This window comes from Phascolarctos cinereus, unplaced genomic scaffold (assembly GCF_003287225.1).
Source record: "Phascolarctos cinereus isolate Bilbo 61053 unplaced genomic scaffold, phaCin_HiC Scaffold_9;HRSCAF=440, whole genome shotgun sequence".
In the NCBI taxonomy this organism is placed as follows: domain Eukaryota; kingdom Metazoa; phylum Chordata; class Mammalia; order Diprotodontia; family Phascolarctidae; genus Phascolarctos; species Phascolarctos cinereus.
The window spans coordinates 16,568,827-16,596,473 of NW_027556402.1; the positions used below are offsets into that span (position 1 = coordinate 16,568,827).

General features: G+C 40.4%; 1 protein-coding gene across 2 annotated transcripts in view; it reads left to right on the forward strand.

Moving 5' to 3' along the window:
• SLC4A4 (solute carrier family 4 member 4) overlaps window positions 1-25,257 on the forward strand; it is a 398,910-nt gene extending 373,653 nt beyond the window's left edge. For both annotated transcript variants that reach the window (XM_020988496.2, XM_020988499.2), the window contains exons 21-26: window positions 8,344-8,412; window positions 12,023-12,196; window positions 13,095-13,256; window positions 22,113-22,209; window positions 24,249-24,328; window positions 25,169-25,257. In XM_020988496.2, the coding sequence (XP_020844155.1) occupies window positions 8,344-8,412; window positions 12,023-12,196; window positions 13,095-13,256; window positions 22,113-22,209; window positions 24,249-24,292 (546 nt within the window). In that variant the 3' untranslated portion in view covers window positions 24,293-24,328; window positions 25,169-25,257. The remainder of the gene's footprint in view (window positions 1-8,343; window positions 8,413-12,022; window positions 12,197-13,094; window positions 13,257-22,112; window positions 22,210-24,248; window positions 24,329-25,168) is intronic.
• The last annotated feature ends 2,390 nt before the right edge of the window (window positions 25,258-27,647 follow it).

Below are 27,647 nucleotides of genomic sequence, written 5' to 3' on the forward strand. Positions count from 1 at the left end.
CAGAATACCCCCAAGCAATGTTTTGCGTTTCAATGTTGTTTCCAGGGCTTGGCCTTCTATCCTGGAGAATCTGCTTGATGACCTATCATGGATGATTCCAAAAGGACACAGAGAACAGATCTTGTGTGAATTACTATTTTTAGGAAGAGGTGACACATCACATTTTCACCAATGCTGCCTTCAAATCCCTGCTTCAGGAAACTTGTTTCCTCCTCTTGCCAGCCAGTAGGGACCTTGACCACTGGAGACCGAAAAACATTCTCTCTGTTTTTCTGGCTGTCCCTCTTCCCCCTCCCTTTCCCTACTTCCCTTCCCCTCCCTCTTTCCCTTTCCCCTCCTCCTTTTTCCTCTCTCCTCCTCCCTCCACCTCTTTCCCCCCTCTCCCAGTCCCTTCACTCTCTTCCCCTGCCCCTTCTCTCTCTTCCCTTCCCCCTCCCTCTTCGCCTCCTCCCCTCTTCCCCTCTCCCTTTCCTCTTTCCCTCTCCCCTTCCCCCTCTCTATCTCCTCTCTCTTTGTCTCTGTCTCTGCCTGTCTTTCATACCCATGATTTTTTTAGCCTAATTTCAAACCATTCTGGTCCCATGATGAATCTATGAGGGATGAGGGGATAAGGATAAAGGCATATGTTTGTGTGGTAGGGGGTGGGGTTAGGAGGGAAAAAGAGATAGAGAGACACAAAGAAAGACCAAGACAGAGAGAAATAGACAGAGAAAGAGAATACAGCACTTTCTGTGTGCGCTCAACATTCCCTTAGGACAGACAACATGCACACATCGTTGCCTATACGAAATATACACAGGAAGACCCAGGTTCGAGTCTAGCTTTTGTCCGTGGGACCCTGGCTGGGCACATCACTCAACCTGGACAGGACAAAACTTTGTTTCCTAGCAGAATGTTGTAGCGGAATGCCTGCCTTGGTGGAGGCATTTCTTCCTGGGGAGTTTCCTAGAGAGATGAAATTACAGGTCCACTGAAAAACGAAGAAGGAACACCAAAATATCATGGGGAAAGCCTCAATAAGTTTAAAACAACAGAAAAAGAGTTGGCCATATCACTTTGGAGAGTGGTACATTGGGGGCAGCTAGGTGGCTCATGGATAGAGGACCAGCCCTGGATTCAGGAGGACCTGAGTTCAAATCCAGCCTCAGACACATAAAACTTGCTAGCTGTGTGATCCTGGGCAAGTCGCTCAACCAAAAAAAAAAAAGAGAGAGAGAGAGAGAGTGTGGTATATTGCATCTCTCAATGTGCAGATTAGGGTATTGGGATAGCCTTCAGCATGCTGTGACTTTGGGAAACTTTCTTGTAGATCAAGTCAGGTGGATTTGGAATAATGTGGTGGTGTCCCTCCAGACTCTTAAGTTAGGAGTGCTCATACTCCTTTTGAAGTCACTGAAAAAAATGTATTTTATTTGTTTTAATCAGCCAGCATCTCCTTTGTCTCCCTCCCTTCCCAACTCCCCTCCTGCCCAATTGAGAACACTAGACTTTTGAGTTCATTTGTAAACCAGGCACTGAAACTCACGGAACAAATGGGCAGAAGTCAAGGTCAACATCTAACCTTTCTCATTTGCCTCAATGGGCCTGGTCACTTATTAACTTCCAGTGATCATGTTTGAGTGAGGAAGCTGACTCCCAGTTACTATACTCTCTTCTAGGCAATGGATGACTTTTAAATAAAAGTCCTGCGGCTATTTTACAGTATCAGTGACCACACATATGGGATGTTGGCTTTGGAAGCTAGAATGAACGGTCAGAGCCATCTGGGCTGATCCCCCTCAATTTAAAGATGAAGAAATTGAGACCCAGAGAATTTAAGTGACTTGTCCAGCCAAGGTCACATAAGAGAGAGCCAGAATTTGAACCTAGGCCCTCTGACTTTGAACCCCACATTCTTTCCCCGTTATCTTGCTGCTTAATGGGCAGCTAATAGGAATAGGATCAATAGGAAAGACAAAATGTTCATTAAATGAGGAGTTCTTAACTTTTGTGTGTCATGGACCCCTTAGAAATTTGATAAAGACTACGGACCCCTTCTTAAAATATAATATTGTTAAGTGCCTAAAATATATAGGATTCTAAAATAAATTTATTTTTGAAATCTACATATATGTATATACATATGCATATATAAATACATATATATATATATATACGTACATTTACATATATGTGCACATACAAGTTCAAGACCTACAGATTAAGAACCTCTGCCTTAAATGTAGGCAAACCCCTATCATATTCAACAGGTCGGGTAGAAAGTTCCATTCCTTCTCAAATGTGGTGACCTCAGAGGATCCTGTTGATGTTTTCCTATGAATTAAATAGCCCGAGTACCTGTTTTACCATATCTGCTTATACATCTGAAAAGAAACCCGTGTTCATGATTCTCTTGACTGAAACATGACTTTTTCAGAACAAGAATGTGTGGAATTATGGGAGGTTCCCAAGATCTTTGCTGTTCAGCAGCTTTCTTCTTGATATGGCCTTGGTCAAGGCCATGGCCTGAGAAGCACTGGCTTTCAATTGCTGATTCAGTAGGACAGCAAGGAGGGGGCCAAGAATGACTGGATTTAAGAACTAAGCTGACTGGTTTAAGAACTGATTTCCTCCTTCAGTGTTGATTTAGCCACTATATCCTATAAGGGACTTAGGCTAGATGACCCAGAGATAGAAGAAGGTCTTGATCTTGACAGAAGAAAGTCTTGATCTAGCTTTTGAAAGTTAGTTACATAAGTCTAAGCAAGTGATGTTTCAGGTTTCAGTGAGAGTCAGTCCACCGCTCATTTGGAGGCTCTTAATGGAATTAGTTGTTTTTGTTGTTTTAGCATAAACTGTGTTCAAAACCCTACGTTTAAGATCTATTTGGTGACTTTATCAATCAGTCAATGAGCATTTATTAAACTCTTACCATAGTAACATCAGGCACTGTGTTAGATCCTGGCACTTAAATCCAATTCATATGCATGTGGAGATATCGCTCTTGTGACATCATTGGCCTTCTTTGAGAAGGAAGGACAAACAGCAACAGCGACAGTAAAGACAGAAGTGAAACAGTCCCTGCCCTCAGCAAACTTACATTCTATTGAAAGATGCGTGTACATGAAACTATATCTGTGTCTACATCTATCTATCTATAAAGTATATGCAGAGTGTTCCTATGGTGGTTTGGGGAGAGAGGCCCTAGTAGCTGGGGGACTAGGGAAGGCTCTGTGTAGGAAAGGAGATAATGTTGGAGATAGGTTTTGAAGGAAGGTAGAGATTCCACAAAGTGGTGGCAATGAGAGAAGCTTGCATTTGAGGGAGAGATCGTGCAAAGTCACAAGCGAGATGGCAAGACTAGTTTGGCTGAAGCACAGGGCATAGAGGAGAGTACTGTGTAATTAGTCTAGAAATGCAGGGGCTGGAGCAGAAGAAGTGAGCCTGTAACGCTCCCCAGTGTGGCCAAAACACACAAAAAATAAAAATCCAATAGACCATAGATGCGAATAAGGTAATATGCACTGGCTGGGCCCTTTAAGTATTTTTAGAGGCTCCTTTCTATTTGAGTTGGACATCAGTGGGGTAAATCTTGAGGGGGCCAGCATTAAACTTTGTCACCATCCTCTCTCTATCTCACCCTTACTTAGATCTTTGCTTCTCAGTCTCTTTAACCCAAATCCAAAATTCTGCCCTTGCCCTGAGAAGAAATAGCATATATTTACAGCCTCTATAATACCCACTCTGAGCTGCTTCCACTGCAAGATGAAAGGAGTGGGCAGAATTTAAACTGTAGAGAAACAATTAAAAACAAAACAAAACAACAAAACCCTTCTGGGCTGCTTTTGGTGTGGCTCCATGTACTTCCAAAAGAGATGCTGGACTCTTATTGACTGCACCATAGCGAAAGCCAAAGATCGAGGTGTTGTATAATCGAGGGGGATGTATTATTCCAGAGTTAAAAAGTTAAATTCCCTAGAATCTTGATAAACATAGTTTTTCTATCTGTGCCGTGGTTAACACTGGCATATAACAGGGTCTTGGGGACTTGTCCTTGAAGGCATTGACCGTGTAAGGCTGTTTCCACTGTTCTCTGCTAACCCCTCTCCTAGGATAGGCTGAAGGCTGTGTTATGAGATATGTCTCCAAGCCAGCAGCAAAGGCTCCCAAAACTGTGTGGCACTTTCCCTTTGTTTAAAGGCTTTTTCTTTAACCTTTCAGAAAGAAGCTTCTCTGAACTTCTCTGAAGCCTTTCATATAGGTAGTCTCTCTCTGAGGTCTGTGTTCTTTGGAGGTTGCAGAATGCATACAACTCTCTCTCTCTCTCTCTCTCTCTCTCTCTCTCTCTCTCTCTCTCTCTCTCTCTCTCTCTGACTCTCACTTTCTCTCTTCCTCCCTCTCTCTTTCTCTCTTTTTCCCTACCTCTTTCTCTATCTCTTGTCTTTCCTCTGTTCTTGTCTCCTCTTCCCTCTACCCTCTCTCTGTAGTCTCTCTCTTTCTCTCACACATCCACCCATCCATCTATCTACCTATCTATCTGTCTATGTATCCATCTTCCTGCCTGTCTAGCTACCCATTTTTTACCTATTTATATCTAACAATCATTCATCTATCATTCATCTATCTAAACACACACATAAACACCCACATTGTTTATATAAATATATACTTGTGTGTCTACATTATATATATTTGTTTATTGTGTAATATTAAGTATGTAATCACATATACATATAGGTGTTTGCAAATGAGATTTTCTTGTGACCATTTGCTTGTACAAAATATTGCATAAGACACATGCATTACTTTTTTTTAATGTAAGTTTATTCTTGTCTTTACTATAATGTTACTTTTTTGGGTTGGTGGTTTAATTACTTTCAATTTTTTAAATTACATTAACTAAGGGATTAGAAATGTGATTTCATTGGTATAGATGGCTCCCAGATGATGAAATATCTTCTACTAATGCATATTGGAACCTTCTCTTCAACTCAGAGCCTTAGAGTAGGGCCTCTTTTTTGCATGGATTTTGAATACCTTTGATGGACCCTTTTCAGAACAATGCTTGTAAATGTCTAAAGTGAAATATATAGCATTGCAAAGGAAGCTAATTGTATTGAAATATACTTGTCAATCTACATCTATATGTATGAATGTATGTATCTATCATCTATCTACCTGCCATCTTATCTGTGTATCTATCTGACTACCTGCCATCTCTATCTCTTATCTATCATCTATCTATCTAATCTGTCTATATCATCTGTCTACCATATCTGTGTCTATTATCTGTTTCTCTCTCTCTCTCTCTCTCTCTCTCTCTCTCTCTCTCTCTCTCTCTCTCTCTCTCTCTCTCTCCCCTCCATCTCTCTCTCTCTATCTTTCTCTCTCTCAGAAGGTCATAGATTCCAGGTTAAGAACTCTGGAGGAGAGCTAGATACAGCAGTGAAAGGTTAACTGATTTGCTGGGCTACATATGCAATGTGTGTATGAGGCAGGACTCGAACCCAGTACTCTGGTTCCCAGAAGCTCTTTATCCATTAATCTACATTTAACTTAATTTATACAGTAAATGAATCAGTGAAGTATTAATTTTCTGGGGATTTGTCCCTTTTGTCCTGGACTGATTCAAACTTTTGGAAATGCTAGTTGACCTTGTAAATCATATCAACTTGCACTTTCTGTTTTAATATTTCAGCCTAATTTAGATTTCCATGTTTTTTTTTTTTCACTTTGGTTTGTGTATGTTTAAAGCCTGTTTGTTTTTCACTAGTTAAAGTAGGGCCTTAAAAACAACAAACAAACAAACAAACAAACAATTCTTTTGCCTTCCCTTGAGTACTTTCTTTTGTTTTTAAAATTGACTGATAAAATAACTGGAAAGGGGGACAAAGGATCTGCTGTCCCCTGATTGACTGAATACTAGGGAAGCCAAATTGAATAGGACAAATCTGCACCCCAGGATTTGGAAAAGTTTCGCTAATCTTCCATGCCTTTGAGATCAGCTCTTCTTTGTAGAATGTGACCCTTTGCTAAAAATCTCACAGTTTTCTAAGAAATCAGTATCCTGGGTAGTATAGCCATCACCTGACTGGGAAAGTATGGAGTTTCTGGTTTTAATTTGTGTTGAGTACAAAAACAGCCAGCAATGGTTTTAAAAAACAAATAAGCCAAAACTCTAACAATAGTAAATCATTATAATTGTGAGGCTCAAGTTTAGCTTTCCAGACAGAAAATGTACACCATGGTCCGCGTTATCTTGAATTTCTTCTTAGAAGCAGCACAGGGATACAGCTCTTACCCAAACTCTCAAATTCCGCGGAGGCTAGGGAATCAGTGTGTTCTATTTTTGTCCCTCATAAACCAGAAAATGAGACATATAAAGTGATCCCAGCATTCATTTATTCCTTTTAATAGTTCACAGTAGGTTTCAAGGGAGGGAGAAATGCAAAGAAGACACCCGTCAGGATTCTAGTGACTTTGGATGTATTGTGTGCGCCCCTTTGTGGTGGTCATTGGGTACTACAATACACTGAAGATTTCTTCCCCCCCCAACACAATGAGCTAAGTACTCTATATAATCACTTTTCTGTGTTTAAGGTCAAATTAACTGCAGTATGGTTTTCGGCCAGTTCCTTTTTAGTGAAGCATCCAAACACTTTTTGCACAATTTTAATCATTTTGATGGCTAATCTTTTAAAATTAGAGGCAATCACACTAATGGTACTTATAAGTGCTCAATTCCAGCAAGGTGCCACAGATTCTCAGATACAGGATTGTCTTTAGATAGTCTCAGGAGAGGAAGCTAGGGAACGGGATTTCATCCATTATGTTGGAGAAGAACTATACTGCTTTAAGAAAACATCAATGGAAAATCCAAATATTGGTTTTGGTTGGGACCTTTTCTTTCTTTTTCTTTTCTTTTCTTTTTCTTTCTTTTTTAAAGCTGTACTCACATTAGTTGGGTCATACTTGGTGGGAACCAACTCTTGGATCTACCATTATACATCTCCTATTTGTGATAGTGAATTATATGATTGCGTCAGTTCAGAGCCCAAAGACAGAGTTCATATTAATATAAATGTGTGTGTATATTTGAAAAATACATTAAATATGTTGGAAAAATATATACATACATATTGCATGTATATAAACACACATGCATATATAACCATAATATGCATACATATATTGATATATTTTCTTCATATATTGATATATATATATTCTTTCTTTAATATATTTATATACATACAGATTTATGTGCATATATGTGTACACACACATATGTATATAGACAGACATTTATTTATTCTGTCCAGACTATAGGCTTTGCAGAAACAGATTTGCTCTGAATTTCAGATGTCTTAATTTATGAAATACCTCACACAGTATACTCTGCAGTGAGTAAGCTAAAACAAGCAAAGAAGCAGCTAGGCTTCTTCGTGTTAAGTGCACAGAGTACTGAGCCTGAAGTCAGGAAGATCTGAGTTCAAATCTGCCCTCAGATGCTTAAAGCTATGTAACCCCGGGTAATTCACTTAACCACTATCTACCTCAGTTTCTTTATCTGTAAAATGGGCATAATACTAGCACCTACCTCAAAGTCTTCTTGTGATGTTTTCTCAAATATTATTCTCAGATATATTATCTCACATGAGATGATATTTGCTCAGTGGGCCATATAAGTGCTAGCAATTATTATTAGTAATTAATAATTTTCATATTTGTTCCTTGCTGGACTTCCTGGTTTGGACAACAGTGCTAATGAGGGATTTACAGAGTATAACTCTGACACTCCCTCTGTGCTACCTTTTTGCCATCTCTATATCAGGAGTCTTACCCTTCCTGGTTAAAAAATAAGTAAAAATGTCCCTCTGTAAGAGAAAAGCATTTTGGCATTAAATTTGGAAGAAAAAAAAAAGAAATTTTTCCTGAAGTCACTCTTTCTTTTGATTCTCTGTTACTGTTTTAGAGTTTCATTCATTTATACATAGTGTGTGATAATTGTAGAAATTGATAAATAGTTACCTGTCTGTAGCTGTTTTATGTTGGAATTAGACTTCCAATTTAACACGCCATTTTTGAGAAACACAGTTGAGGAGTGGATAGAGAGCTGTGCTTGGAGTTAGGAAGACCTGGGTTCAGCTCCAGCCTCTGGTCCAGGCTGAGTGACCCTAGGTAGGTCATTCATCCCTCTACACTCAGGCAATTCCAGGTGCAGGGAAGCTGCTGACTGGCACAGGGAGAAGGAGTTTTCCTAAACCGATGAAATCATGTCAGGTCTGAAAGAAACCATGAAATCATTCTTGATAATTTGGCATTTAACACTTACTAAGCCTGGTTTTCTGACTTTCTCCCTAGTTTATTCCCATGCCTGTACTCTACGGTGTGTTCCTGTACATGGGGGTCGCGTCTCTTAATGGTGTGCAGGTAAGTTTGCCATAGCAACACAGTGCTTTTGTGATAACAAGAGTATTCCAGGAAAGAACCTTTGAAGGAAAATGGTAATCATTAACAGCCAGGTTTTCTTCATCTTGCCTCTTTTCATTCCTGAGACCTCAATCATGTTTGGCCTGTGTTTACAAAGCTTATCATACCCCCACATTCTTGGAGATGAAGTACATAAAGGTCAGTGGATCAGGCAGGCAACCAAGTTGTAATTCTTGTGTCACCAAAAGGAAACACATCCCCTTCCTCCACTGTGTTCCCCAGCAGGGAATCAGACCATCTTGAACCACTGACACCCAGCTGCTGCTGGATGTATCGTCCTTAGCGTGGGAACAGGCAGGACTCCTTGGGCACCAGTTTACTTCTCCCATAGCCTCCGATCAACGATCAAACTGTTTTGCACAAATAAAAGATGCGAGCTAATGTTCTTTATCTGTTGCTTTTAGTCTAAGGCATCAGCTAAGGGAACATTGCTATTTGTAATCTGGTAAAGCTGACTTTCCATCCTCTTCCTCCTCCTCACTCAACACCTTAAAAAAAATCACTGGGGGAAAATTATGTAAGGAACATTTTCTCTTACCAAAGGTATAATTTAATTGGCAGCAGGAAATTGGAAGTGTTTCTATCGCTTTCTGGCACCTCGTTAATTGTAGCCTTATTTAGCACTTAGTTGTGTTTTAACGACAAAAGGCTGCATGTTCTCCAAACACCAGAGGAATTTATTTGAGCCCCTTAAAAATGGTCCTTGCTTTCTTTCATTCATTGGATTTATATGAGTTTGGTTTGGGAGTCAGATGGAGCTGGGCGAGTGGCCAGGTCACCAATAAGAGAGAAGCCTATTGTAGTATTTTTTTTCTTTTTCTTTTTTTTTTTTTGTATTCTGCTGTGGAATGGGGTTGTTCACATGCTCTGGATAGGTGGTCAGGATGCCAAAGGATTTGGCCTTTTCCTTTATTGAGGGGAGCATTTGTATTAGAAGCAGCCTGTTCCTTGGGTTTAAATGACAAGCTGGCCCTCCACAGACCCCAGTGTGTTTTTGGTTTCTATGGCATCCAGGAAAGTTTGGGAAGATACCGGTGACCAGAATCCTTGAATATAGAATTTGACGCAATAAAATGAGTTTTATCCTTGTGAAGGAACTAACAGTGGAAATTAATATTTTGCCTCTGCCATTGGGTCTCCAAGTATATGTGAATGCTTTCTCATTGTTTCCCCCAAAAGGCTTCTCTTTGTGTGTGTGGTGTTTTTTGTTTTTTGGGTTTTTTTGCTAGGCAATTGGGGTTAAGTGACTTGCCCGGGGTCACACAGCTAGTACATGTTGTGTGTCTGAGGTCAGATTTGAACTCAGGTCCTCCTGACTTCAAGGCCAGAGCACTATCCGCTGTGCCGCCCAGCTGCCCCCCCCAAAAGGCTTCTCTTACAGCAGAAATTGAGCTGCATTTGTTCTCGCTTTTTAATACACGGCCTTCTGAAAGAACCAGCCTTCTCCTGAGTGACGCCATGGGACAACAAAGAAGAACTGAGAAAGATGGCGTGCCCTGTTAAGATTGCTTTGTCTCCTTCTGACAAACTGAAAAGGACAGTTTTCTCGTCTATCAAATAGGCGTAAACATAGCTATGGTAATTCACAGGGTTGCTGAAGAGCCCAAGAAAGAAAATGTGAATGAAATAGGCTGCAGACTTTAAAGTGCCGCGTGAATAGCCCTTATTATCAAGCGGATGAGCTTTCTGACCTGGCCCAGATGTCCTCTGAAGACCAGCACTTGATTTGTCTGGGTTCTTCTGAATTCCTCCTGGATTCTCTAAGGATAAAAGGCACAGTGTGCCTCCCAGATTCTACCAGGGGAAATGCCGAAGTGCCACAATCTGAGCTGCTAGAAATACCATGCACATATGTATATATCGGTCTGCTGGTGGGTTAAGAGGATGTTGTGATCCTATTTAGTGGTAGCCAAAATTACAAAGGCTGTACATGCGCAGTCGTCTAAAACATTTCCATATTGGTCACTTTGCTCAAAAAGACTCAAATGAAAAGAAAGATGGAAAGGAAGGAAGGGAGGGAGGGAGGAAGGAAAGAAAGAAAGGAAGGGAGGGAGGGAGGGAGGAAGGAAGTAAAGAAAGAAAGAAAGAAAGAAAGAAAGAAAGAAAGAAAGAAAGAAAGAGAGAGAGAAGAGAAGAGAAGAAGAAAGAAAGAGAAGGAAAGAAAGAGAGAGAGAAAGAAAGAAAGAAAGAAAGAAAGAGAAAGAAAGAGAGAGAGAGAAAGAAAGAAAGAAAGAAAGAAAGAAAGAGAGAGAGAGAGAAAGAAAGAGAGAGAGAGAGAAAGAAAGAAAAGAAAAAGAAAGAAAGAAGAGAGAGAGAGAAGAGAAAGAAAGAAAGAAGAGAAAGAGAAGAAAGAGGAGAGAAAAAAGAGAGAGAGAGAGAGAGAGAGAAAGAAAGAAAGAAAGAAGAAAGAAAGAGAGAGAAAGAGAGAGAGAGAGAAAGAAAGAAGAAGAAGAAGAAAGAAAGAAGAAGGAAAGAAGAAAAGGAAAGAGAAAGAGAGAAGAGAAAGAAAGAAAGAAAGAGAAGAAAAGAAAGAAAGAAAGAAAGAAAGAAAGAAAGAAAGAAAGAAAGAAAGAAAGAAAGAAAGAAAGAAAAATAGGGTACTTCAGTTTGTATTCAGTAATGAAGGACAGATCAATCTTACAAAAGCTTAGAGATGACAGATGTATAGCTAAAGGAATGACAGTGTCATACATTGACTAATCTAGAATTAGTTTCTAGGTCCCTTGAATTCTAGCCTAGTATTTCCCACCCCGCCCTTGAACTACATTATCTACCTTTTCCTTATACTTACATTGCAGGGTACTTGTGGATATTATAGTTGAGCAAATGAAATTATCTATGTAAAGCAACCCTTAAAATGGTGTGCTAACTTATACGTATATGTAAATTGTTGTTATTATTTCACTGAGTTAATGAAATAGAAATGATTCCGAGGCTCCAGAGACCTCTTTTCTCCTCGGAGAGAACACGGTGCACATGGAACTCTAAACTCATGTTTAGAGCTCTTAAAGCTAAATAAACAGCCTGGCCCTAATCTGTGTCTCCAGGCTTTTGGAACAAAGCTCCCCCTCCTCCACTCTGCAGGCCAGCCAAATTGGCCTCCTTCATACTCCTCACTCCCTCTCTCACCTCTGGGCTTAGTGTTGGCCATCCCCCGTGCCTGGATGGCACGTCCTCGTTCCTTCTGCCCCATTTTTCTTTATAATGCCCTTATTGGCCCCCAATTGAAAGTGCCCTCCCTCTCAAACTACCTAATATAAAATCCCTTCTTATTCATTTTATATATATAAATGTGCATATGTACATGTATAATATTTATATATACACTTGTCTCCTCCGTTAGAATGTAAACTCCCTGCAAGTAAATTCCCTCCATTCTTTGTACATGTATCCCCAGTTCCCAGGCCAGTTGCCTGGCATACCATAGGTGCTTAATAAATGCTTGTGGATTGGTTGATTGGTCAAGGTAGTTTCCATGGGCATTGAGTGGTGCTGGCCTTGTGTGCCAGTCCCCAAACTAATGCTCTGTTCTTCTCCCTTTCCTTGCCAGTTCATGGATCGTCTGAAGCTGCTTCTGATGCCCCTCAAACACCAGCCTGACTTCATCTATCTTCGCCACGTCCCTCTGCGTCGTGTCCATCTGTTCACTTTCCTTCAGGTGCTGTGCCTGGCCCTTCTCTGGATCCTCAAGTCCACAGTGGCCGCCATTATCTTTCCAGTCATGGTAGGAATTTCTGTGCCTTTGAAATGAGTTCTAGTGACACACTGCAACATTGGGTGGTTTTTATGTTGGCAAGAGACACACCTCTCTCTTTGGGTGGCCGTGAGATCTGTGAGAATCATCTGAAAGCATTTCCTGTTGTGTGCATGCATGTGTGCGTGTGTGTGTGTGTGTGTGCGTGTGTGGTGTTAGGAAATACTGGTACTGTCTTGCCTGAGGTCACCGGATGAGCTACAGGGGCCTCAACTGCAAATCTCTGCCCTTGAGTTTCCTGCTGCCTTTACTCCACTGTCTCAGACTCTGTTCAAAAGGAAGCCTGGGTGCTCTGTGTCTTCTCGCCAATATGAAAGAAACTAAACCGTTCAAAAGTGAAACTATCAAGTCTCTTTGATGAGCTCCAAATGATGGAAGGGGAAATCAATCCCTACAAAATTCATCCCTGACTTTCCCATTTTCCCTTGGCTCCCCATTCCTGGCAAGAAGTTGGCACCGTGTATCCAGCATAAGGTCAAGTTCAGGTCTGCCTTGTGTCTGCCACACTCTCCTGGCTGCTGAACTGCTGTGTTATCTCCTTCACTTGTGTTTGGTTAAAGAAACATACACAATGAGAATTGACCTTTTCTTCCACATCAACAGCTTTTGTGTTGTAAGATTGTGTGTGCGCACAAGGGTGTGTGTGAGAGACAGGGAAAGGGAGAGAAATTATCATCAAAGTCTTTCTTTTTTCAAAGAAAAAGACCTGTCACTGTGTGGGAGTGCTGAGGTCACCCAGCTAGCACATGCCAGAAGTAGGGCTTCAAGCCAGGTCTTTCGTCCATCCCGAGATACTCATCTCTCACTACCCATTGATAGCAACGCCATAGAGAGTCTTCGCTTGACGGTCTTCTCTCTGTCATTCCAGATCCTGGCTCTTGTAGCTGTCAGAAAAGGCATGGACTACCTCTTTTCCCAGCATGACCTCAGTTTCCTTGATGATGTCATTCCAGAAAAGGACAAGAAAAAGAAAGAAGATGAGAAGAAAAAGAAGAAGAAGAAAGGCAGTCTGGATAGTGACAACGATGATGTAAGAAGTTTTCCAGCCTTCCAGAGGAAAGCTAGCCCAGGCATCAGTGGGGAAAATGGGTTTCTTCTCTGTGTTGGGAGAGGGCAATATGTTTCCAAGAATGCACAAACCATACCTAGGTCTGTCAAATGGCTTCATTCTTGTCTATTTTTCCCCTTCCTCTCCCTCTGATGTTTACATTGGTTCCTCAGAGTTTACACACCCTTCGACAATGATCCACTTCATGGCCATTTATTTTACCGCCATATTGATGAGAAACTCTGGGCTCGCGCATATAAAGCCCAAGATAGGATTTGCTTGGTTACATCAGTTTTTACACTTAAAAAATGTATTGATATGTTTTGCTTTTAAATCATCTTCATTACCAAATATGTCGCTCCTGAGATCATCTAAACAGCCTGGGAACATGATATTAATGTGTCCTCATCATTGTCATGGTTGGTTTTAAGTGAGTAGAATTACCCTCTAAGCCAGTGAGCTGTCCTTTTAAGAGGAAAAAATGCAGTTGGGCGAATAAATCTGCCTATCACCGTCGTCTGACAGTGTATGCATATATGTGTATAAAAATATATATGATGTATATATGTGCACACATATATGCCTGCACGTATATACACATATATATGCATGTCTGTGTATAAACATATGCACATGTATAAATAGATGTATGTATACATGCATATATAATATGTATACATACATACACATGTATATATGTATATATTCAACATAGGGCCCCTCCCGTTCAAAGAAGGGAAAAAGATGTCTTTTCTCATCTCTTCCTTGGAGATAAGTTTGGTCTTTATAATTACCCAGCATTTAGTTTCTTCTCTTTTCTTTTTTTGTCGTAGTCTTTGTTTGATAACAATCTAAAGGCATTTGATTTGTTATTATTTAATCTTTAAATAAGTCCTCACGTCTAGCATACCCTTAATGAATGCTTGTTACTGCTGACTGATGAAAGGGTGAGCTCTTAAGGATTGGAATCTCTGGCTATGGCGACATTAGTATAATGAAATATGAGAAGCCACATGGAATAGTGAATGGTGAGAAAGCCAGGCTCTGACCTGGAAAGACCAGAGTCCAAGCCTCCTCTCTGACATCTATTGGCTAATGTGACTCTGGCTAAGTCACTTAGCCAGATGCCCACAGGCAATTAAAAAAAATGGATTAATTGTAAGTTGCCAATCTGCAGTGATGGAAAGGGGATGTCTTCAGAGACCATTGAAATCACAGATATACACACATCTATATGTGTATGTGTGTGCATATGTCTAGATATAGTTTGTCTATATGCCCTTATCAGTTAATTAATATTGAGCACCTAATATGTGCTAAGCACTGGGGATATAAAGAGAGGGAAAAGACATCTCCTGCCTTCAAGGAACTTCCAATTGCACAGGGAAGATGATATGCAAATAAATATATGCAAAATAGGCAATATACAGGATAATAAATAGAAAATAATTAACAGAGGGAAGACGACAGAATTAAAAGGGATTGGGGAAGGCTTCCAGGAAATGATAAGATTTTAGTTAGAACTTAATGGAAACCAGGGAGATCCGTAGTCAGAGTGGAGGATGGTATATGACCTACACACACATATGTGCCCTCCTCTGCTCTGTACAGATCTATTCCACATGCATGCACGTGCACATGTATATATGTGGAAATAAATAATTGACAAAGGAAGGTACTAGAATTAAGAGGTTTAGGGGAAGACTTTGTGGAGAAGATAGGATTTTAGTTGGGGCGTCAATCAAGCAAGCCAGGGAGTTCTTGTGGCTCAGTGACTGGATTCCATTTGGAATCTTAGTCGTAAGATCATGTAAAGAACAAGGTTTCAATGCATCTGTGACAATTTTGACGTGACCCTTACAAGAATGTCTAATAGAGATAGAATAAATGACTAAGGAGTTATCCATTACCAATCTGTTGGACCGAGAAAGGTCATCCAGAAACTGTCACACACACAGTGCCTGATGACAAGGTGCCCCAACTTGTTAAAATGAAAATTTTAATCCCCCCAAATTCGCAAAACCCAGTAAATGTAAAAGAAATTTAAATAAGTTAACTTTTAAATGACACTTTTGTCAAGTTTGTTGCATTTATGCTTCTGAAGTTCTTGAGGCTTAAAACTGCACCAAGATTTTTGGGACACCCTATGTATTGTAGTTATTGAGCACAGTGAGTGACTTTTATCTATGCACGCACTTGAATTGTCTCTACTTCAAAATTCACTTGAGAATGATCTCTCTTGTGGTTTACTGACCAATTAGGATCAATTGATTTGAGATTTTGTTACCATTTGATGAGGGGTAAAAGCCGTTAGAACGTGTATTTTCTTAAAAATAGATGCAGGGATCAAGGGTATACCAGGGGTGGGAAACCTGCAACCTTGAGGCCACATATGGCCCTCTAGGTCTTCAAGTGCAGCCCTTTAGAGGAGTACAAGTTTTACAGAACAAATCCTTTTATTAAGGGGATTTGTTCTGTGAAGTTTGGGTTCAGTCAAAGGGCCACACTTGAGGACCTAGAGGGCCACATGTGGCCTCGAGGCTGCAGGTTCCCCACCCCCCCACCATAGACCAAGTCACTCTCCTGTCCCCTGCTGCCTTTTGCAGAAGGGATGTGGTTACTGTATTCTCTTGCTACTGGAAGAGACCATCCCTTAGAGCTGCCAATGCTCCATAAGGAATGTTTAGTCAGTGTAATTAGGCAGTCTGGAACTAGTCTTTGTTTAAGAAACACTCAAAAGAGAAGTATGCACAGTTTATCCTAACAGCTCCTCAAAATGTTTGGGAAAGAAGTGATTTGTTTTTCTCAGAGGAATGAATTGATTTATCTATCATAAATAGATATGCCAAGTCAGATAGAGTCAACGAGTATTTATTAAGCTCCTGCTGTGTGCCAGGCAGTCTGCTAAGTGCTGAGGATACAAAGAAAGACAAAAGACAGTCCCTGCCCTCAAGGAGCTCACAATCTAATGGGGGGGGGAGAAGCATGCAAACAGCTACGTACAAGATGTTGACAGGGTAAATTGAGATGATCTCAGAGGGAAGACACAGAGGGAAAGAGTTCTTGTAGAAGGTGGGACTTTAGCTGAGACTTGAAAAAGGCAAGAGAAGCCAAGTTACAGTGATATTATACTAGTAATCTCTGGCAGCCACAGAGAGACCATTCTTGGACTCTTTTTCTTTATAATTAAGTTTGGGCTTTTAAAAAATTAACAAGAAAACCTTTTCTTTCCCTCTCCCCACCTATCTTTGAAAAAAAAAGGAAAAGCAAAACTTTTATAACATATAGGCATAGTCCAGCAAAACAAATCTTTGCATTGGCTCTGTCCAAAAATAAAGTTCTCATTCTGCATTACTAGGCCATTGCCCTTCTGTCAGGAGGTAGATATCATATTCATGGTGAGCTGTTCCTACATTATGCCCTTCGGGATCATCCCAAGTCACAGCCATTTTAGAAGCAAGCTTTCTCTCTTTTGCTGTCTCTCTATCTCTCTCTCTCTTTCTCTTCCATTGTCTCTGTCTCTCTGTGCTAGCTCTCTCTTGCTATCTCTCTTTATCTCTCTCTTTCCATATATATGTGTGTGTGTGTGTGTGTGTGTGTGTGTGTGTGTGTGTGTGTGTATGTATATATATATATTTGTTACAAAAGAGATCCTCAAATTTCTGCTTACTTTGCTCACAGATGAGTAGGAAGACATGACTTTATATAGCTCTAATGGGCTGTCAGCGAGTGCAAGATGAGATAGGATTGACCTTATGTAAACTTGGTTAATAACAACTCTCTGGTTGCTGCAGTCCCATGTACATTCTTCAGGAGTGTGGTGCTGGAGCTTAAAAAACATCTCGCTGGAAATACAACTGATAATTTGTGTTGCACCGCAGTGGGCTATCAAGTCAAGCCAAGTCAACAAGGATTTGTTAAGCACCTACTATGTGCCAGGCACTGTACTACTCTAGGGATACCAAAAAAAGGGCAAAAACAATGCCTGTGTTCATGGTGTGCATAGTCTGATGGGGGAAATAATAACCAAATAACTGTACTTGCTTGGTAAATGGGACACGATCTCAGAGGGAAAGTGCTAGCATTAAGAAGGACCAGAAAAGGTTCATCAGAGAAAGTAGGAATTTTGTTTTGAGGCAATCAAGGTTACATGATTTGCTCAGGGTCACACAGCTAGTCTGAGGCTGCATTTGAACTCAGGTCCTCCTGACTCCAGGGCTGGTGATCTATCCACTGCATGTAGCTGCCCCAAGAAGGTAGAATTTTAGCTGGGACAACCAGGAGATGGAGCTGAGCAGGGAGAGCCCCCGGAGTTTATCGAGCGGAAGCACTCCAGCCCTGTGCTCTAGGAAGATCCCTGACATCTGAGTGGAGAATGGACTGGAGCAGGGAGATATCTGAGGCAGGGAGACCAAGCAGCAGCCCATTGCAGTAGTCCTAATGTGGGCTGATGAGGGCCTACACAGGGGTGGTAGCAGCATCAGAGAAAAGAAGGGAGCGTCTATGGGAGGTTTCACCAAAGTACAATCCAACCCAATAACGATTTATTACATTCCTTCTATGTGCTAGACACTGGGCTAAGCACTAGGGAAAAAGAAAGACAGTGTTTTCCCTCAAGGAACTTACAATCTAAAGAAAGAGCCACAAAAGGAGGCAGGAAAATGAGGATGGGGTGGAGTGAGCAGGCAGGATACCAGGGGATATCTAATGTGGAGGCAACTTGTTCCATGGAGCTGAAACCAGGCAAGCGCAAAGTGGAGTGAGCTGACCGTCCAGTTCCTTCCCCCTCGAAAGATAAAATCTGTAGGATTTTGCAACAGACTACATGGGGATGAGTATGAGTGACAACTAAATTGTAAGCCTGGATGACTAAGAGGATGGTGGTACCCTTGGTAATAGGGGAGATGGGATGAGGGGAGGGTTTGGAATGAAATATAGTGCCTTCAGTGCATCCATGATGAATTTAGATGTCTATAAGGTATCCAGTTTGAAAAATTCAATACAATGGGCATTTGGAAATTCTGGATAATAGCTCTGAGGATCATCTATGCAGAAATGATCATTGACTCCATCAGAGCTGATGAGACCACTAAGTGAAGTAGTGTAGAGGGAGAAGACCCAGGTGAGAGCCTTGGGAGACATTCACTCTTCACAGGTGTGACTTTTATGAGAGTTTGGTCAAGAAGACGAAGAAGATGAGGTCAGGCAAGAAGGAGGACAATTAGGACACAGCAGTCTTGTGAAAACCTAGTGACAAGAGAATATTCAGAAGTCGGAGGTCAGCAATGATAAAGATCAAGGAGAATGAGGGTTAAGAAAAGACCATTCCATGGGACCATTAGGAGAGCGTCGGTAACTTTGAACAGAGCAGTTCGGTTGAATGAGAAGGGCTGAGGCCAGACTGTAGAGAGGTAAGAAGAAAGTGAGAGAGAAAGAAGTGGAGGCCCCTGCTGCAGACCCTCTTCCCAAGGCATTTAGCCATAAAGAAGAGAGCTATAGGATGATAGATGTCAGTGAGTGATGAATCAGGGGTGGGGTTTTTTTGAAACTGTGGGAGACATGGGTATGTTTATAGGCAACAGGGAAGTAGCCAATAGACAGGGAGAGATTGAAAACTACTGGGAAAAAGGAGATTATAGAGGAGGAAATCTGCTAGAAAACGGGATGGAATGAGATCTCATGTGCATAGAGTGGGGTTGGCCTTGGCAAGGAGGGCCCCTCTTCATGTGAGACTGGGGTAAAAGAGAAGATAGTAAGGAAAAAACTTGGAAGTGATAGGAAATGAGAGGAAGAGAGAAGAAGGGGCTGTTGGTGAGCGGCCATGTGTTCAGTGAAATATGAGGCCAAGTTCTCAGCTAAGAGGGTGAGGGAAGGAGGAGCCATGGGAGATTTAGGGAGAGAAGAAAAGATTTGGATATATTGCCATGGTGAGTGGAACAGTGAATCAGTTCAGGAGATGTAAAAGGACTGCCTTGCAGCAGTGAGGCCCCAGTTGAAATTATGTTCACATAAATTGGTAGCAGATGGAGTCAGCATGGTTTTGTGGTTTCCTTCTGCAGCACAAAAGTAGAAATGAAAACCATGGATGGTGGGAGTAATCCAAGACTGTGCTTGGCAGCATGGAATCATTCATAGGATAAGAGGGCGAGGGCCTGGAAAATAGGAGAGAGGATATAGAGAAACTGGAACCAAGGAGTCAAGATGGGGAAGGGAAGAAAGCCTAAGCATCACAGGGATGCTAGCCTGGGAAAGAACTGAGGGGTGGAGGGCTTGGGGAACATGGTAAGGCTAAAGAAGATTAAGGGTCATAAGTCCAGGGAAAGAAGAAATTATAAAAGGCTACGATCAAATAAAAGAATTTATGAGTTCCAGAATGTGAAAATATGAAGGAAGCTTGTTGAATCTCCTTTTGTAAAAACTTAGGAAAAAGATCATTTTGCAGCAGTTTGAGGTCAATTCTGCTCAGAGGTGAGGAGATGGGCCCAATGTTCTTCTGAGATCTCTTCCAGTTATTCTATAAGAAATGTACACCAGGATGGAGCATTCATGGTGAAAGTGTTTCTTCTTTCATCACAAAATATTTATATTTGAATGATGCCACATCTCCAGTCCTCCGAGTTTGTCACAGAGGTCTTAGAGATAAAAGATTTTTAAAATGTCTTAGACTGGATTAAGTTCTTTCAGTTCTAAAATTTTGTGATTCTTTTCTTTCTTTTTAAAGAATTAAACATATTTAGTCTGAGACCACGTAAAGCCTGACACATTAGAGCAAGATGCTCTAAGCCTAAAGTAAATGTATTACGTTCTACCCCTCTGTCCTTTGTCACGTTGCCCTTTTTAAAGGGGCCTGTCTGAATGCGGCCAGTGGGCAGCTCTCTGTGTGTCCCGCTGCTTGTGCACTGACGTGAGTTTCTGGCAAGCATGCTATAATACAGGAAGGGACCCAACTCTCTTAGTTTGGGGCACTATTAGTGGAAGTCACAGCTTTCTTGTATTTGGGCCTGCCGTCATTGTCCTTTGGAGTCTCCTGAGCAGGTTGCAATGAAGGGAGAACTCCTAGTCTATTGTCAGTAACTGAAGGTCATGAAAGATAACATTTTGTGCCATTTTTATGGTCTTAAGGAAAATGTTTGTAATAAGACAAGTTCTTCCCAGTATTTCCCTACATATAGATACATATAATCTATTTTGTTGTGTCGTTGCAAGAGGTAATATTTTAATCCTCTAAGTGAATGGGCTGACTCATTCCCAAGTAGTGTGCTGGTAAATGTTTAACAACCAGACCTGAGGTGGGGGGAGGGGAAATGTATGTGCAATGAACTTTTGTGCTTAATCTTTATCATCGACGTTTTCCACATAACCTCTTGAAGTCTAGACGATCAGCAGTCCTGATGTATAGCATTTGCCAATTTTTGAGGTGTAAATGCTCACACTGGAAATTTAACAACCGGCTCTCACTACTCTATTTAGAGTGACCAGTAGCCCTGAGTCAAGACACATTATTTCTTTCTTTGTTTACCTTGGTCCAAATTTCCTCTGACATAAAAGGGAAATGTTACTGTTTTGGTAGCTCAGAGAGTGGGTGAGTTGTATTTTTTTCACTTTAGACCTTTTTTTTTTTTTGCCAAGCCATTGGGGTTTGACTTCCTCAGAGTCACACAGCTAATAAGTGCTATGTGTCTGAGGCCTCCTGACTGCAGGGCCGGTGCTCTGTCTACTTTAGATCTCTTTTCAAATTCAAAATTACTCTGCCATTCAAGGCCTGGCCTTTAAGGTTGACTCCAACCTTTTCAGTCCTTTTTCATATTACTCCTTTTTATGCAAGGTACACTCAATACAAACTAGATTATGAGCAGTGCCCTGAATTCAATTGCTGTCTTCCAGCTCCCTCCATTTCCCTAGGCCAGTGTCCTTTGATGTTCTAATATGGCCTGCTAACATTCATGGAGCTCTTAAAGGTTTGTAAAACACTATACACATGTTACTTCCTTTGATCTTCACCCTGTGAAACAGATGCTATCAGTATGCCCATTTTAGAGATGAGAAAACTGAGAGTGAGACAGGTGAAGAGCGTACAGCTGGAAAGTGTGTGAAGCAGGATTTGAACTCAGGTCTTCCTGCCGCCAAGTCCAGCAATGTGGGCACTAGACTTACTGGCTAGCTGGCTATATATTACTTCTTTATCACTGCCTTTCAAAGTTATAATTTTCCTTCAAGTCTCAGGTCAAGCGCCACCCCCTTTGTGAACCTTGCATGATCTCTCTAGCTGAAAGTGATCTGCTGTCCTCAAATTTTCCTAGAGCATTTTGTGTGAAAACCCAATTGCCCTCCCCAGTCATGCCTTTCTCTGGATGACATGTATCCATGTACATATATTGTATAAGCCTCCTGAGATCAAGGACTGTGTTACTTTTTAATCCCCAGCGGCTTCTTATGTCCTCTGCATTGTAGTGAAATTTCCTAAGAAGGCGTTTCCATTTATTTATTTGGGTAACAGAGCCTTGTGCAGTGCTCTGGACCGATGAACTGGGAGGAATATACTTTACTCAAAGTTCCAACACAGTTTAGGTGACAAATGAATCTGTGTTGTGTGTGTTTTTTTTCTTTATATATTAGTGTGGGTTAATGAAGAAAAAGTTTCAAAAAAGATTTGGCTTTGGCCCCTCTGACCAAAGGGATGGAGAAAACATCTTTTGCAGAAAAGAAAGAAGAAGAAAATCATTCTTTTCCTAGCATGTCTATGTATTTACACCTATTTAGCTATTTAGCAGGTGGAATCCTATGGGGGGATGATGTCCTTAGAGCATTCTAAGACCTTTTCCCCCATTTCATCCACAGTCTGACTGCCCTTACTCCGAAAAAGTTCCAAGTATTAAAATTCCAATGGACATCATGGAACAACAGCCTTTCCTAAGTGACAGCAAGCCCGTTGACAGTGAGTAGAACTAACCTCTTACTTCATGCCTGCTTGAAACTGACTTGCACTACCAGGGGGGGGGGAGGGTGACATTGAGTCTGAAGCAACCATCCTTCCCCTTCCTTTTATTTTTTTTGTCCTATTTTATCAATTTTAAAAGAATATTTATGACTATGAAGATCTTGTTTTTTCACTCCCTTTGTTGCCTCCTTAACAGCCTTTTCCCAGTGACTAAAAACTTGTTTTTGCTTGCTCGTGGTCTTGGAGTCTCCAAAGCCTCCCCCCCCCCCCATCGTGTTTCTATCTGCCGCTAACCATGGTACCAAAGTGATTTCTCTTTCTACCATTTACCAGCAGAGTAGTTGCTTATGCTGCCACATCACTGTTAATGTTTGTTTTCCTTAGGCCCAACTAACTCTTGAATTCTGTGTCATGGGTCTCTTCCTTATTAATTAACAAATTGGAAAGCATTGATTAATTTGAATAACCAATTAAACTGGGAATCATGAAACATTTGCAAATTTCCTTAGTGACTTTTAATCAAAGTGAGAAGTGTTTGTCTCTTGATGTTAAAAATTCTTTTACTGAAAACAATCACATTTTAGAACTGCTCTGTACCTTCTGATGGAGAGGGACCCTAGATGGGAATGGGTCAATCATAGTTGACCTTTGACCTTTCTTAGCCAACTGCTGCTACTAGAAAATACCCTAGATCAGGGGTTTCTAACTTGGTGTCCATGAATTTGGATGAGGGAAAAGTCTTTATTTCAATATCATTTCTTTTGTAATTGCACAACTTTTATTTTATGCATTTAAAAACAGTATTCTGAGAAGGGGTCCATGGGATTCAACAGAATTTCAAAGTGGTCCATGAGACCAAAAAGGTTAAGAACCTTTTGCTAGATGGGAGAATCACTGCTTGGCCATAATTGTTCATCACTTCCCACCTGGGACATACCCTCCCATTGCTGTCAAGGCTTGGCGGCTAGGGTTTAGAATTTCATAGTGTGTTACCCAATATGTATAATTGTGAAGCAATAGATTGTTTTGAAAGAGAGGAAATCTCAGCATATGCCCTGATACCTATCTAAACGTATTTTCTTTTCTTTTATCAAATTCTTCCCCCCTCTCTGCTTTTCTCTTTACTTAAACTTTTTCTGCGGTGGAGAATTTATTCCTTAAGGTCAACAGATGTCCTCAAATGACTTCTCATATTTTCTAGGGAAAACAGGGTAGTAATTTATATTAAGTGTGTGACACTAATGATTTTCCAATTCAGTAAGATTGAAAGTTAATGCTAAATAATGTAGCATCGAGTCCAAAAGATGCCACACCTTATAAGATCTCATTCAGAGGCTAAATTTTCCTAAGCATCATCTGTATGAGTTTTGGTTGATGGAATATTCTTACTTATTAATTGAAAGTCCCAACCTGAATCAGAAAGGATCATATTTTTAGCAGTCTTGTCTTGTTTGGTAAGTTTGTCACTTTTGTGGGTTGCTGAGGCCAAACAAAAATTATATCCTGGTTGTTAATGAATTTATTATCTGTCCATATTTCATTTATTATCTGATAAAGATCAATGAGTATCTCTCAATATATTTACTGCTCCAAAAATCGGCGTATTAAAATAGAAGGAGGACAAAAAATTATGGTAAAGGAATGGCTAGCAAATTAACGTGGGATGTTTCTTCCTTTGTCCATTACATTTCTTCTCCTGCCATTTGGCCTCACAATGATCTGATCCCCACACTCCAAAACCCTTACAGAAGTTCTCCCCTTTTGAGTAATAAGGTAAATGGCTGTGTTTTCAAATCCTACCATTTAGATTATATTTAGACAATTAAATGGGAGTTTTAATTTCACAAATTCATCTTAATCATCTTTCCTTTTGTGAAGAAGGCATCAGTGAGAGATTAAAATGAATTACTGTCAACTTTTAGGGGCTTTTAGGTAGCTTTCAGATTTATTCTACGGCTAACATTTTCATTTTCAGTAAAATAACATGCTTTCCTCCAAAGACCTGTTACTTGTGATTTTTTGTTTCATCTTTCCAGGAGAAAAATCACCAACATTCCTTGAACGCCACACATCATGCTGATAGAATTCCTTTCCTTGAGTCGCTTGGGATACCAAGGTAAAGAGCAGTACAATGTTTTGGTTTCTCCAGCTCCCCTTTGGCAGTGCCATGGAATGTCTGCCCCCAGAAATGTAGTAAGAGCACAGGTTATCGGGCAGAACTTCTTGTTCTAATTCTTCTTGAGATAATAAGTTGTCCAAGAACCAGTGCGCAGCCAGTTTCTGCTGGTGAGAATAGTGATTTTGAACATGCTTCTTAAAAGTAATTGAATCTCCCGGTTCCATCACCTCAGAGTCCTGAGTCAGTGTTCAGTCTTGTGATATCAGGGTTGTCATTCATTGCTTCAAATGGGTTGGAGTTTCCTGATAGCAACTTCTGCACTCACTGATGGATGACACCATTCCATTGGCTTCACCTCCCCCTACTCTCTCTCAGATTACTCTTATATGTAATCTTCCCCCAGTAGAGTGTAAACTCTCTGAAATCACTTTGTATTCCCAATGCTTAGCACAGTGCCTGGCACATGGTAAGTTTTTAATAAAAGCCTGTTGATTTGACCTAACAAAGCTCAGGGCACTTCCCATCTTTCTAGATAGTTCAAATGGTGGAAATCTATGCTGAGGGATTCCAGTGCCAGCTGTGTTTCTGCTGGGTGTTTCTCTTTAGTCTCTGTGGCAGTGAGAATGCCTCACTTTTCAGGATTCTCCCTGAGTTCACTGCCATCTGGTCAAGCTTCATCCCCAAGAAAGTCATAATTACTCCAAAGGGATTCAACAGTGGGAGAATATCTGAAATTGGAGGTGGCAGGTGCTGTCTTCTCTTGAATGCTCAACGCGTGTGTAGGGAAGGTGATGGGTCACTTACACTTCTCGTCTGTTGTCGTTGGTTTCCATTTAGCCCTCCTCGAACTCCAGTCAAAGTTGTGCCTCAAATTCTAATAGAACTGGAACCTGAAGATGATGGTTATTTCTGGAGGAGCAAGGGAACAGAAACTACGTTGTAACTGTTTGTCTCTTAACACTGAATCGTTTTCTTGGTGTGGAAAATGATGTTTTCTTCAGTTTGGTTTTGTTTTTTGTCACTAGCCAAATATCCCAGTGCCCTCTGCTTCTGTCCTGTGTAGGGATAATGAGACAAGAGCGAGTCTTTAGATGATGAATTTTTGTGGAAGAATTTTCCTGTTCTCTCTCCTATATTTTTTGGTAGTTTTTTTTTCCCACCCACCTGATTCTCACACACACACACACACACACACACACACACACACACACACACACACACCCCACCACCACTACCACCACCACCACCACCATTCTTTTCCTTTTTGTAAGAGCTGCAAATGTGTTATTTTTTTAAAAAAAGGATTTTGTACCAACTTTTACTAAAGCATCAAGATGACTGACAATTTTAATAGGGACGTATTTTTGCTTGCTTGTTCTTCTGACTGGTTGAGCCAAGCCTCACTGACCTTCAAAGGAATTCAGTGTCTTTGCTGACATAGATTCCCACACCTAAAAAAATGCTGCTATCCTAACTAGCCCATGCTCTTGAACTCTTCCCTAGTAGTCTGAAAAGAAGGTGAGCTAAAGGTACTAATTTCACTCCCTGCACAGAGATACTCTGGCCATTATTGTAGCACGTTTTGGAAGTCCCATTTCCTATGCAACCTTTTTTTTTTTTAACCCTGTAATGGGCTTATCTGTTGAGTCTTTTGAAGAATATTTTTCTTCCTAGATTTTGTTGTTTAAATTATGGGGGCCTAACCTGCAACTTATTTTGTTTGTCAATTTTTTAAACTTTTTTTTTAAAATTACTGTAAAGAAAATGAATTTTTTCCTGCAGCAGGAAACATAGTTTTGAGTAGTTCTACCTCTTATATGTAGCTGCCAGGCTTTCTGTAAAAAAAAGTGTATTGTAAATAATGTGATTTTTGTACACATAAACACACACACGCACACAATCTCCAGGACAAGTCATGGGGCTGGATTTGATAATAAGCACCCTGTTTCTAAAACATCAATTTTTATTTTCATCTCTTTCTTCTTTTCTTTTTTTTTAAAGTTCTGTGAAGGAGACGGGAGGTGGGGGCAGTTAACTACTTTGTGGTTTTAAAATATAGTAAATGTAATGGCAATTAATAATGTACTGACTGGTAATAGTTCACAGATGTGAGTGTATTCTCATGTTGATTTCCTATGCAGTATTTTTTTTAGAATTCTTTCACATGAAAACCCTCGTGTTTTTATGTATGTTCATGGATGTACTCTGCATGTAGCCAAACCTGCATGCAAAGATAGAAAGAGAAAGAATGTTGGCAAGTGAATGAGTTACTGAGCCTTATGTATCAGTTTCCATAAAACATGAGTCTGACTCATAATTGACAAAACTATTCAAGAGTTGGAGTGAGTGGCCTCTTTCTGGCCCATGTGGACAGATGTACTTTATTTCCCAGTTACTTGTCACCATTACTGATGGGATATTTCATAAGGCCCATGAAAAGTCTATGGGAATATACTGGTTACCATGCCTACATGAGCTGATCTGCAAGTTTATAGGTGTAGCTACCCATACACTGTACATATACACTGTTTTGGATTTTTTTCAAAGAGTGAGATGAATATCATTTGTGATTGGAATCTTTTTAAAGTTGGGTTTTGTATATATGTTTCTAAATTAACACAGCATAATGCAGATTGGGCATTTAGTCACCAAATTTAGCATGGCATTTTAAGCATATCATTTTAATAGGTTGCATTATATATCGTGAATGTGCATTAGACATAACAGTTTTAAATGTCTACAATCTGAGTCATATAACCACATTTGTGATGCATACACACTGTAATAAACAGGGAGGGGAAGATTGGACCAGAAGGAAACCACTGGCTTTAGTTCTGTGATAACCTGTGGCATTGTGGGTCTCATTCCAGTATCATAAACCTGTCTAGGAAGTCTGTCCCATGGGAATCTTTTTTGAAAAACACAGGTTGTGAAAAGACCATTCAGAACAGCTCTCACCCTGAGATATTGCTACCTTTCTTTCTAGTACCAAATAGCTTTAACAGTGGAATCCAATGTAAAATATGGATTTAGTTATGGCCTCTAAGGGTTTCATTTTTAAAATTAATGGAGATAGTACCTTTTTATGGTGCTGAGACCTCACATGTTGAATTTTGGCTGCACATTTAAAATGATCACTACTTTTACAACCACTAATTAAATATATTTATCTAGGTTCCTCTCCCTCCCCGCAACGTCTGAAAACATCTTCTCCCCTATCTCATTGAAGGAAACATTCAGTTAAATGTTTGAAATAAATCACCCATAAGAAACTTTTGATACATTAATGATCCTTGCTTTTTAAGCAATCTGGATT